This window comes from Portunus trituberculatus, chromosome 48 (genome assembly GCF_017591435.1).
Source record: "Portunus trituberculatus isolate SZX2019 chromosome 48, ASM1759143v1, whole genome shotgun sequence".
In the NCBI taxonomy this organism is placed as follows: domain Eukaryota; kingdom Metazoa; phylum Arthropoda; class Malacostraca; order Decapoda; family Portunidae; genus Portunus; species Portunus trituberculatus.
In genome coordinates this window covers 27,119,665-27,132,627 of record NC_059302.1, presented here as the reverse complement: position 1 = coordinate 27,132,627, position 12,963 = coordinate 27,119,665, and the positions used below count along the sequence as shown (strand labels likewise).

The 12,963-nt window shown below is 38.9% G+C and overlaps 1 protein-coding gene across 2 annotated transcripts in view; it reads right to left on the bottom strand.

Moving 5' to 3' along the window:
- LOC123498935 (von Willebrand factor A domain-containing protein 7-like) overlaps positions 1-12,963 on the bottom strand; it is a 34,101-nt gene that overhangs the window by 5,577 nt on the left and 15,561 nt on the right. For both annotated transcript variants that reach the window (XM_045246503.1, XM_045246502.1), the window contains exons 2-19: positions 12,708-12,863; positions 12,290-12,499; positions 11,108-11,242; positions 10,278-10,386; positions 9,771-9,907; positions 9,327-9,540; positions 8,920-9,152; positions 8,446-8,622; positions 8,041-8,170; positions 7,690-7,817; positions 6,881-7,010; positions 6,332-6,417; positions 5,930-6,050; positions 5,331-5,535; positions 5,040-5,202; positions 4,487-4,613; positions 601-783; positions 91-218 (exon numbers count right to left, since the gene is read on the bottom strand). In XM_045246503.1, the coding sequence (XP_045102438.1) occupies positions 91-218; positions 601-783; positions 4,487-4,613; positions 5,040-5,202; positions 5,331-5,535; positions 5,930-6,050; positions 6,332-6,417; positions 6,881-7,010; positions 7,690-7,817; positions 8,041-8,170; positions 8,446-8,622; positions 8,920-9,152; positions 9,327-9,540; positions 9,771-9,907; positions 10,278-10,386; positions 11,108-11,242; positions 12,290-12,499; positions 12,708-12,863 (2,772 nt within the window). The remainder of the gene's footprint in view (positions 1-90; positions 219-600; positions 784-4,486; positions 4,614-5,039; positions 5,203-5,330; positions 5,536-5,929; positions 6,051-6,331; positions 6,418-6,880; positions 7,011-7,689; positions 7,818-8,040; positions 8,171-8,445; positions 8,623-8,919; positions 9,153-9,326; positions 9,541-9,770; positions 9,908-10,277; positions 10,387-11,107; positions 11,243-12,289; positions 12,500-12,707; positions 12,864-12,963) is intronic.

Sequence of the window (12,963 nt, the reverse complement as noted above, 5' to 3'; positions counted from 1 at the left end):
AAATATTTCAAAATTTACGACATTAAAACCAAATGTTAAGCAATGAAAATAAATAGACAAATAAGTCTCAAACAGGAGTCATATACTTACAGTGTCAGAATAATCTTCATCAATCAGGATGGAATATCTGTCTAGGTCATCCCGAACATCACTGATGTTCCACCTGAGGTACACCCAGCTCTCTCCTACAGCCTCCGCCACAATCTCCACTACTGAACCTACTCAAGAAGTTCAGTAATAGAGGGATGCAATGTTTTGTTTATACAAAAGAAGACACCAATAAAATTAAAGTGGTAAAAAAAAATGTTCATATTAAAGTAATGATACTTTTGCAGGTAGTTTTTTACAGAGGAAAATTATAGGAAATACTTTCATTGTTACTGGACCATTCAAATGACCACACCTCTTGGGTTATTGGTGCCCAAAACTGATAATAACAATGAAATGTGAGCATTCAGGTAATGACATGATGACTTTTGCTTCCAACATGCTGATGAGAATATGGTTTGTTTTACTTATAACATCTTTATAAAACATTAAAAAAATAATGAAAAACAACACTATTTAGTCTACACCAACTCCTTGAATCAGAAGCTGTACCTTTTAGGGGTCCAAGATCATAGCGACAGTAGCCAAGATTTCCTCTCACATCAACGCCCACAATATTCATGGCTCGGAGGCAGCAGCTGCCATTGAAGGTGGCCGTCACTGGATGTGTGGTACCCGTTGAGAACCCATCCAAAGTCAGATCCCCATCAGGCTGAGAGTATATCTGGAGAAGTCCTGCAGGAGTTGAAGAATGTTACTTGCAAGGCATTAAAAATCTGTATTCTCTCTCTCTCTCTCTCTCACAAACACACACATGACACTGCCTCGTGGGTCAGTGGTAAAGAGGCAGAGTCTGTGTTGGCTGTGATAGATTAGAATTGCACTAGAGGCTGGTCACCTATAGGATTTTTCGACCAATAAGCAGGGAAGTTATTGTCTCCCCTGACCAGAGGAATGGGGTGTATGGAGTGTGAGGTCACAGTCTTACCTGAAGATCAATAATAATGAGCTCTGAGCTTACACTGAGAAGGTAATGGCTGGTGGTTGTAGGTCTGCTTATGATCATGCCTTGGTGAATAGTACACGCATGCATGGGGGTGTGGTTAGCACATTTGGCTCACAACCAAGAAGGCTCAGGTGTGAGTCCCAGGTGTGGCAAGGCAAATAGGTGAGCCTCTTAATGTGTAACCCTGTTGACCTAACTGCAAGTAGGTTATGGGATGTAACCCAAGGAATTGTGGCCTTACTGTCTCAGTGTGTGATGTGTTGCTTGTCTAATTTTTACCTGAAGACTGGTCAGTATGAGCTCTGAGCTTTTTCTTTTGGGGAATGATTACCTGGCTGACCAACAGACAAGTGTAGGTGAGCCCCCCCCACACACACACCGTAATGGGGAAGACTGGCTGGGTGACCAGCAGACGACCAAGGTGAATTACACACACACACACACACACACGGTGGTCCACCCACTGCCCCTAGAGGGAGCAGTGGGTGGACCGTAATGTATACTAATATAGATGGGATACTGTCAAGTAGATTGGAATTGCAAGACTATATGATGGTGGAGAAGCCTGATATAGTGTGTTTGACTGAGACAAAATTAAATGAAAAAACAAAGGTAAATTTGGATAATAAATATAATATATGGAGAAAGGATAGAGAGTAAAGGTGGAGGAGGAGTTATGATTATGACGAAGAAAGATAAATGTGGATAAGGTTTGGTATGGGAAGAACAACGCAGAAGTGATAAGCATAAGGATAAAAAGTGATGGAAAAGAATTAATAATCATGGTGACCTATGTACCTCCTAAAACAAATTCTTGGACATTAAGGAATACGACAATATGATCAAGGATACTTTACAGAGTTTGGAAAGTGTATTATCTGGAAAAAGAAAGGTGATACTAGTAGGAGATTTTAATTGTAAGGAGGTGGATTGGGAAAATCTAGTAAGTGGTGTTGGAGAGGAAGCATGGGAGAGAGATTTCTTAATCTAATGATGGAAAATATGATGGAACAGAGGGTGAAGGAAAATACTAGATATAGAGGAGATGATGAACCGGCTAGACTGGATTTGGTGTTAACAAGAGAAGTGTACCTATGTGGAGATATATAATATGTCCTTTGGGAAAGAGTGATCATGTGGTTATGGAAATGCAGATAGCAACAACACAGCGAAGGAGAGATGAGACATACAGGAGTGGTAGATTGAATTATAGAAAGATGGACACAGAAAGTTTGAAAAATTATTTCAGAAAATTAGATTGGGAGGAGATGTTACAAATCAGAGAAGTGCAAAAAAATATGAGATTTTTATGAAATATTATAAAGAAGGAGTTATGAAATTTGTACCAAAGTATAAACCGAGAGAGGAAGGAAGAAAGGATTGGTTTAATGCAACTTGTGTTAAGGCTAAGGAAAAGAGAGATGTGGCTTGGAAAAGATGGAAAAGAGCAGGAATATACTAAATAAGGAGAATTATAGAGTGGCAAGAAATGAGTATGTGAGGGTAAGGAGGAGGAAGAAAGAAAATTTGAAAAAGATATTGTAGACAAGAGTAAGGAACATCCAAAATTGTTTTACAGGTTCATAAATGGTAAACTTAAAAAGAGAGAGTCCATTGAAAGATTAAAAGGAGAGCAAGGGATAGTAGATGACCCTAAGAATATAGCGGAATTGCTAAATAATAGGTTTCAACAAGTATTTACTAAAGAAACAATGTTTGTAAAGCCTCAGAATGTACAAGGAAATGTGCACATGGATGACATTAAGATACCTAAAAAGGAGTTATATAAAATGTTGGAGGAACTTAAAGATGATAAAGCGATGGGACCAGATGAAGTTTCAGGAAAATTATTGAAGGAATGTAGAGAAGAATTGATTGATCCATTATATGATATTATAAGGTGCTCATTAGAAACAGGGAAGTACCAGTAGAGTGGAAAAGAGCTGAAGTGGTGCCCATTTATAAGGGAGGCAGTAAGGAAGAGCCTCTTAACTATAGACCTGTGTCTCTAACAAGTGTGGTCGGTAAGATTTGTGAGAGGGTGATAAAGAAATATTGGATACGGTTCCTGGAGGATCATAAGTTATTATCGGATCATCAATTTGGCTTTAGGAAAGGGAGGTCATGTGTAACAAATCTACTGAGCTTTTATTCAAGAGTGGTTGACAAAATACAAGAGAGAGGGATGGATGGACTGTGTATATTTGGATTTAAAAAAGCTTTTGACAAGGTACTCACATGAGACTGCTATGGAAATTAGAGATTTATGGAGGACTGAAAGGAAAAGTGTTAAAGTGGATGGAAAACTACTTGAGATGGAGGGAGATGAGAACGGTAATAAGGGATGCAAAGTCGGACTGGTTGGTGGTGGAGAGTGGAGTCCCACAAGGTTCAGTGCTGGCACCAATACTTTTCCTTGTCTATATTAATGATATGCCAGAGGAGTAAACAGTTATATTAATTTGTTTGCGGATGATGCAAAGTTGTGTAGGTGTGTGAAGAGTGAAGAAGATTGTGAAATTTTACAGGCAGATCTGGATAAGATTTGGGAGTGGAGCAAGAGGTGGCAAATGGAATTTAATCTGAGCAAAAGTCATGTGATGGAGATGGGGAAGAGTGGAAGACGGCCAAGAGGGTCATATAAGATGGGTGAAGAAGTAGTGTTGAAAAAGGTGGAAAAGGAAAAGGATTTGGGAGTGATAATACAAGACCATGGGCAGTTTGAGGCTCATATTGATAAGATGTTTGGAGAAACATATAATTTGATAAAAATATTGGATTAGCCTTTCATTATTATGATGAAGAAATTAATTAGTATGGTAATTAGACCAAGATTGGAATATGCTGGAGTGGTTTGGTCCCCTTATAAAAAGAAGCATATAAGGAAGTTGGAGAGATTGCAGAGAATGGCAACAAAAATGGTACCGGAATTGGCAGAAATGACCTATGAGGAGAGATTAAAAGAAATTAATTTGCTTACCTTGGAACAAAGAAGAGAAAGAGGAGATTTAATACATGTTTATAAACTGTTGAATGGATTGGATGAAGTGGATAATGAACAAATGATGTTGAGAGGAAAATTTAAATAGAACTACGAGATCGCATAGTAAAAAGATAGCCAAGGGAATATGCTTGAAGGATGTGAAGAAATATAGTTTCCCACAGAGATGTGTGGAGGTGTGGAATAGTTTGAGTGAGGAGGTGGTGTCAGCGAGGAGTGTGCATAGTTTTAAAGGAAAGTTGGATGTGTGTAGATATGGAGATGGGGCCACACGAGTATGATACCCAGGCCCTGTAAAATTACAACTAGGTGAATACACGACCAATGCTAATCTTGTAAGCTATGGATCTACTCATAGGGTGACTTTGGTTGGAAGCTACAGTTTCACAATAGTGCTTTACAAGAATCATATGTATGCAAAAATTACACACCAGAATCATCATCTTGCAATGTTGCCTCCACAAGCCAAGACTTCGCAGAGCACAGATCTTCAGAGTCATAGCCAGCACAATCAGGAACATCAGTGCTCACACAGGTTGGAGGCACATCATCCTCATGCTGGGAAGTGAGGTTCAGGTTAATTTTATTTTTCATGTACATAGGAAGTATTTTAAAAAGTAAGCTGGATCACATGAAGATAAAGAACATCAGCTACTTCTGGAATTGGTAAGGTTATTCTGTATTTGATCAAAAACAGGCTGGATTAGGATAAGGCATGTTAATCCTAGTTAGACTAGGCAACCTATCCTAGCCTACCTCAAAACTACCTGATGCAGTTGGACTTCAGTGATACAACCATCTTATGAATGATAGGTTGAAGTGAATTATCTACATGAAATACCTGTTCTTCAATGACACAAATGCAAAGAATGACCTCAGACATCATCCTTTTTTAGTTTAGTAGGAAGCTGCCCAGATTAATTACATACGAGTACATAACCTTGTATCACCTTTTCTTCATAAAATAAACTTAAGTGTCAGTACCTCATCAAGAACAATGTAGTATGTGATGTAGGTATTGATGTTGTGCTCAGTGAGGAGGGAGCTAGCTGTGAAGGTGATGGTGCTGGTGGTGCCTGGTGAGGCTGATGATGGCACCTTGAACTCTACTTCCACATCAACAAAACCCATGGAGGAAATAGTTGATCTGATGAGAAAATGTTAACACAAAGATTTCAGTGTTTCTGATATCAAATGCATGGAAATCTTATAATTTTTATGTACTTTGGCAACAAATGTTATCCTCAAATACTATAACCAGCTTTATGAACTTACTTGTGAGGGCTCCAGTCATGAATGAACTTTTCTTCATCAATGGCAGCATACTGGAATTCTGCTTTAGGTCCATAATTGTGTACTCTAAAAGTGGCCTTTGTAGAATGGCCTGGAGTGGTGGACAGCACAGAGTCTGCCACTACAAGCTCAATGAGGCACTCCACTGGCTGTGCCATGGTGGAATACAGGCGAATGAAGGGACTTCCTGAGAAATAGATTTCATATAATACTTAACAAAGGCATTTCAAAAGATGCGAGAGGACGACTTGTTGAGTATATGGCTTGCAGAGATGCCTAGATTTGTTTATGGTAAAAGAAAGTAAGACTGTCATCTGTGGGGCTACAGAATGGACTGTATTTTAACTAAGCAGGAACATATGAAAAAGGATGGATAAAGGTAACATATGCTTGCATTACAACCGAGCAATAAAAAAAGGATTCTAAAAAAAATGTATAATCAATTTGAAGTACACTGGTAAATAGAAGAAAAAATTAAAGTAGGTGCAAAATAAAAGAAACTAAAATTGAATAAAAACTATATAAAGTGTACTCATAAGATATGAATAAAGAGGTCTCCCACAACGAGATAGTTTAATCACCTGATTCAAGGAAGCCTTCAATCTGGATGTAGAAGGAACCAACAGGAAGATCCTCAGACAAGATGAAGAAATGCTCATCCACTATTCCATTATAGGGAACACTGGAAAGCTCATTACCAGCCTAAGGAAAAATACACATAATAATCCCAAAACAACCAACACACATGCAGAGAGAGAGAGAGAGAGAGAGAGAGAGAGAGAGAGAGAGAGAGAGAGAGAGAGAGAGAGAGAGAGAGAGAGAGAGAGAGAGAGAGAGAGAGAGAGAGAGAGAGATACAAAACAACTTTTATAACAATTTTGAATAATCAAGACAAATACATGCTTTGTACAGAACATACTTGATCTTCTTTACTATCCAACAAGTATTCAAACAGAGACTAAATATGGGACAATATTACTTACTGTGTCGATAAACTTCATTGATGTTACGCTGTTAACATGACTTTCCAGGTAGCCAAAGAGAGTCACTTCCACATAATACTTCATATCTAAAACAACAATAGCATTTTACCATCCTCAATAAAATCATGCCCAAATTTTCACCAAGATGCCCTAAATGCAACAAAATTGATAAAAAACTATTTACTGACAAAAGAAAAAAAAAAAAAAAAAAATAAATAGAGAATAATCAATAAATAATTAATAAATTGATTAAATTAACTAAAAATATAACACATTAAGATGTGACAAAATATGTGCTATTAATAGAACAATAGCCAAAGTGTGATACAACAATATGGTACACTGCAATTATTGATTTCTTTACTTTTGATATGTTGGCCTTACTATGTGGAAATAAGTAAATACAACTTGTAACTAGTTTTTATTAATATACACTCCAAGTCCAATCTAAACCAAGCTTCTTTACTTTTACTGTATAAATGACCAAATAAAGTAGTATACATTGTCACTGCCACAATCTTGCAATCTTTATAACTTCACACGACTCACTTGACAAGGGCTGGCCACGCACCACCACATAGCCGGGTCTTGGAGGAGTGAGGTCCAGCTCAGCAAACTCAGACAGGAGGCCAAGTGTGGAGGACGCACTCACTGATACACTGTACTCAGGCCCGTCTGCCTGTGACACCACCAGAATAAATGTGCTGATTAATACTGAAATAGCTTCATAATCTACTGTTTCCGAGTCCTCATTTCCATCCAGTAATTCCTTAAGCAGGACTCCCAAGACTTATTACTCAGCTAATTGATCTTTCCCTCATCATTATAATTGTAAATAGTAAATTCTTGCCTAACAACCTTAGAAGCATCTTTAAATTTTTTTTATTTTTTTTTATTTATACCATGTGGGAGTTTTCACGGGAATTTATGGGCTAAAGGGGATACTTTTTTGGGTACCTCCTATCTCAAAGCCTATCCGCTAGGAAACCGTTGCCCCGAGTGAGGAAGCCCAACCTACACTCGGAACGTGGACAGGATTTGAACCCGTGCGCTTGGAGATCCCTTGGAACCCAAAGCACACATGGTTCCACTGTACCATGGCAGCCCTATGACTAAAACTAATAGAGAGTAACACTTCTGAATTATAAAAGAAGTTAATGCCAGTAATGAATTCAAATTACTATTTCTAATACAAGTATTCAATACTGGCTTTTCTTTTTTATCAAACATAGTTAGCTTTAAATAAGAATTTTTTCACATGGAAAATGCCATGCTCATCTAAAGTCCCATATGATAAGAAATGAAAGGAAACAAAACAATGCACCACACAAAGATGCATCTTAGGAGTATTTCCTCACCTCAAAGAACCAATCACCAAGAATTGGTTTTGTAAACTTGATTGCCTTGAGCTTTGATGTGTGCGAGATGATCTCCACTCCATCAGTGACAGCCAGGGTGTCCTTATCCATAAGATCAATGTAAGTTCCTGCAATTCAATTTCTATTAATGAAATCATTCTTAGAAAAGAGGAAGCAGGTAGTAATCAGGTTTTTCATTCCCATTAGTTGATACTGGGAGCAAATGGATTTGCATTTTAACTTCTCAAGTATTAATATTCTACAAATGTAACTTCATGCCTGCATATATGTATATTTTTATCTATTCATGGCAACTGATGTAACTTAACAAATATGCATCATCATACTTACCTACAGAATCAGTAACACTGGCTTTTGTGATGGCACCAAATATGACAAAGTCAAAATCACTGATGGAGTCATCAACAGGGAAGCTGAATTCATGGTGTGCCTTCACATTATCTCTTTTGACAAGCCCTGCCTGTCAAAGTTGATCAAATGTTAGATAGAAAAGATTATTAAGGCTGTCACAAAATCAATTTCATTACCACAAGAATTCCAGCATTAATAACCTTTTACTATAGAAGTTCTTTTCACGTTTGTAATTTCTAGTCCATTCCGAGTGCAGTAAACCAATTTACTACTATAATGAGTGCTTTTTTTATTGTCCACATGACTTCTTTTATTAAATCTTTTCTCTGACACAGAGTTCCTAAAGAAAACTAGTTGAAAAAAGTCACAATTATCTCAATATACCTTATTTTCATCCACACCCTCCTGCATAATTCCATCAATGTCACCAGCATCAAACTCTTCAAGTTCGATAAAGAGACCACCAGAGATGGTAGCAAGATACTTGAGCTCTTCTGTGCCGGAGGTAACATAGTCAGGGCAGCTGTCTTGTCTGTTGTTGTAACTGTAGATTATATTCACCTGAAAGAAAAATAACATTAAGCTGAAGCTAACCTGAACATTACTAGCAATTTCAAATCATATCCATATAACTGCTCTTCTTTGTGATTGATGGTTCAGATAAATCACTTTCATTGCATGAGTCTCAATTTAAAGTTTGATATAGATGGAAGTGACTGGAATACTTCAATGACAACTGTGCATACACCAAAACTTCTGAAGTTAGCCATGGAATGAAAATCATTAATTTTTAGATTAAAATCTCACTTAACTCTTATAATCAGGAAATAAAGGAATGACAATTGTAATCTTGCTCACCTTGCAGTGCTTAGCTGTCACAAGAGCCAACACACCATCCATCAGCTCGGCATCATTAGCTCCTGCATCAGTGAAGCAGAAGATGGTAGAGTAGTCAGGAGTGTTGATGAGTGACAGCTGAAGACCATGCCAGAACTTCTCCTGCATGCAGCAGCATCCACCACTGGCTTTAACAGTGTCCAGCACAGCAAGGAACTCCTCGGCATCAGAGGTTTTTGTGACTGGCCCATATTCTACAATGGAGGATATGCCGTCACAATTATTGCATGGAAAATGGAGATTGCACAAGATTTCAGTACAAATCCATAATAGATCAACATGTACAGTACATTATTCCACATCTGCTTTGCCTGGTCAAAGATGCATCTTTTCAAAGCTATCCCTCTTTAACCACTTTTATTGCTTACCTGGATCCCCATATGGTACAAAAATATAAAGTTCTGGATGAGATTTTTGTACTATGAGCTTTGCTTCCTCTTTCACTGTGTCTATTTCATCTTGCATGGATCCTGTTGTGTCGATCACAATGGAAAGGGCTGAGCCTTGGTATAGGTTCAACAAATTGGTGAAGTGGTCAGTCCCGATGGCATCTCGCAACACTCCAATATAGTGCTCACTGGCCTAGGGAGGGAACACAAGGCACTCCATCACAGTAGTTATTCCTCCATAACCATCACTCCACTCAAAATGCAATCAAATGACTTGCATATCTTTTGTTGTAGAGTAAAATATTTTTACATAATATTCTATGAGCTAGAAACAACACCAAGTCAATGACCAAAGTCTTTACTCATCAAGCTGATCCCTTCAAATCACAAGTGTTAATCAGCGAAGGTTTCTGGGGAACTCACTGAAATTGCGAGGTCCACAGCCTGCTGGTGGAGGTGGTGGTGGGGTGAGAAGCATGGGGAGGTGGACTCCTTGTTTATCCCCCCTACAGCTGCCTTTGCTGCTGATGCATCTTGTGGTCCGCCGTGACTACATTTTCCTTGAAAAAAATCATAGAATGGCATAAAAATTTCTTCACACACACTACATTCCTAGACATTCTCATTTCCTGTGTAATATGTACCATGTTGCCGTAAATACTGATATGGTACTATTTTTGAGCAATTTAATAATTGCACCTTTAAATATGCAAAATATAATCCAACTCCATGCCACTCGTAACTTGTAGATGGAACTTCAAACATGTAACCTAATAATCACTTTGTAAATTTAGTGATTTCTTATGAAAATTTTCTTTACAAGCTAAGATTACAAGTATATAAGACTGTTTAGTTTGGAAATAGAATGGCTAGTTAACTGAATTCTTGTGTTAAGTAGGAATGAAGCAGAGCCAAGCTGAAGGTACTCACCAGCACCATCAGGTTTTGGCACAATGAAGTCATCAGCTCCCACAGCAGTGTACTCATAGTAGCCGCTGCTCAGCCGGCCCGTCGGAATGACATTGCCAGTGCATGCACCCTTCAAAGAGAACAAAACAATGTTGAGGTTAAAACAAGTGTGCAGGAATGGCCATGCAAGTCAAAGCATCAGCTGTACTTCAGTCTTAACTACATAATAGGGAAGGCTTTCACAATATAGTTCAAGTAAAAGTTACAACCTCTTTGCTCAAATACAGACAACACTTGGTGCCAGGCTGAGGTGTCCACAGAAATTTGTCTTTAAAATGATCTAATTATGAATAAATATTGATGAAAATTTATTCAGTAACCTTTTCACAGACTCAGATAATGGGAAATAAACATCCTTAACTCTCTGAAATATTATAGTGAAGTACAGTAGTGCCTCTCCTGCAAAGCACTTCATTCAATGACAAAACATACTTGGACTATGCTACCTATGCTACCTCAGGGCTAGTATGTTAGGTTTGGGTTAATAATTATTACACTTCTGACTTTTATAGTGAGTATAGTGAGTAGAAAAAAAAAGTTTTAACACGAAATAAAATATTTGGAATTTGTGGTTTAATGTTATTTTGATAATTGCCACTAGTTCTTCCAATAAACAAACACTAAAGGAAGAAAATGATTTTTAAATTTCAGTTTCTCGAGATAAGTGATAATATTAGAGCTTCTATCTGAGGGCTAGGCTTGTATAGGTCTAGATTCCTTCAGTCAACTAATTCCACAGCAAGGTGGGCACCATTCACACAGCAGGCAGTGGCAGCGGTAGCGGGGCTCACCGAGGCGGAGGCACAGTCGGTGCAAGTGGCGTCGCCGGGCCCAGCCACCTCCCCGATGTCAGCTCCAGGCAACCCCAAACCCTCCAGTATGGAATTTCGTCCTAGTTCAATCCACGTCGACTGGGAATAAAAGTCCTGCGAAATAGGCAATAGATGTAAAAGTGACGATGGTGAAGGAGAACTAGCATCTATCTGCATGTAAGGTTTCCACTCCCACTTTGTGCTGCTGCATACAACGATTCATTAGCTCACACCAACGTTCCGAAATGTAATCGAATCTCCATACAAGATATCGATGCAGGGGAAAGCTCAGATGGAGAGATTTAAAAAAAAAAAATACACACCCGGTTATGCCAAAGCCAATAATAAGTATCATGGGGAACGAAAAATAATATATGGTATTATTATTCGATTTGGCACTCTCTTAAAGAATCCGTCCCGCCCGCTTGTCTTGATTCCCGGCTCCCCCTTCGCAGCGTAAAAATAATAATAATAATAATAATAATAATAATAATAATAATAATAATAATAATAATAATAATAATAATAATAATAATAATAATAATAATAAATAAATAAATAAATAAATTGGCATGACAGAAAAAAAAGAAGGGTGCTACCGTTCAAAACACTTTCGATGGCTAGCGAGTCGTGACTGCCGCCGCGAGCTGGTTGAAGATATAGGTATTTATCGCATGCCTTCCCTAACCCTTAGTATGAACTTAGCTGTATAGAAGGGGTCTGGTAAGGGTAGCGCGGATAGAAGCGATACCACGTGACTGCTACTGGTATGGATGCTGTGCGTTCATATTGGTAGCGTAGAGTGCTCGAGATAGTATGGTAGCACTATGGTCGCACAGTCACTTGCAGTTATGGTCCGCCTACCTATACAAAAGAAGCACGCTATGCGCCGCGATCTTCAACGGGAGCAAGTTACCCCAATGGTGCATTATGTTAAACTAATGACCCCTACATTTATATATACAAAATATTCATTATCATACTATTCGTTAGTTATGATATACGTCACGAAGTCTAGACTATGAAAAGAAAAGGATTCTGTTAGGTAGGCTATAAACATTAATTTTCTAAATACTATAAAACCCCAAAACATGCAGTACCTACTATTCTTACATACACAAATTTTATGAGCCATGTATTCATCCACTTTCCCCTTCTCACCTGGATGCCATTGAGGGATGTGCCAAGCAATTCCCTGGAGAAGTCGTAGGTCCTGTCCACAGTGATGGTCCTGATGAGCTGCTGGTAGCGGCCCTGCAGGAGCGTGTGGCCCTCCACCAGGCGCTCCCCGTCCATGTGGTACGCAGCCTGGAACTTTGTCTGACTCCCCGCCTCCGTCATGGCGTTACTCCACGCGATGTCATTCACAGCCTTGAAGAGAGAGAGAGAGAGAGAGAGAGAGAGAGAGAGAGAGAGAGAGAGAGAGAATCAACGTTATATACATGTGAAAATAAAACTAGTGAAAACAAACCTTTTCTTCACGTTTTTCCTGCATGATTAACACATTCCCCATTTCTTATCAATAAATACTACTATCAGACTTCAGATGTTAATAATCGTCTCTCGCCTCCCCGAATACCTTGATGAAGCGAGCTGGTGACGCGGAGGAGCCGTAGACTGTACGAAACATCTCTGAGAGGGAGGCGTCTTCGGGGATGGTGAGAGAAGCATTGGCAGGAGTGACGTCCAGGAAGAAACGACGAACCTCCCGCCGCAGCGCCTCCCGGGTGATGGCCTGGGGGTGGTGGTGGTGGTGAGGGAGGGAAAGGTGATAAGGAAAGGATCTATATGTAAATAAATATAGTCCCGTCACGTCCCACCGTCATATCTCCCTC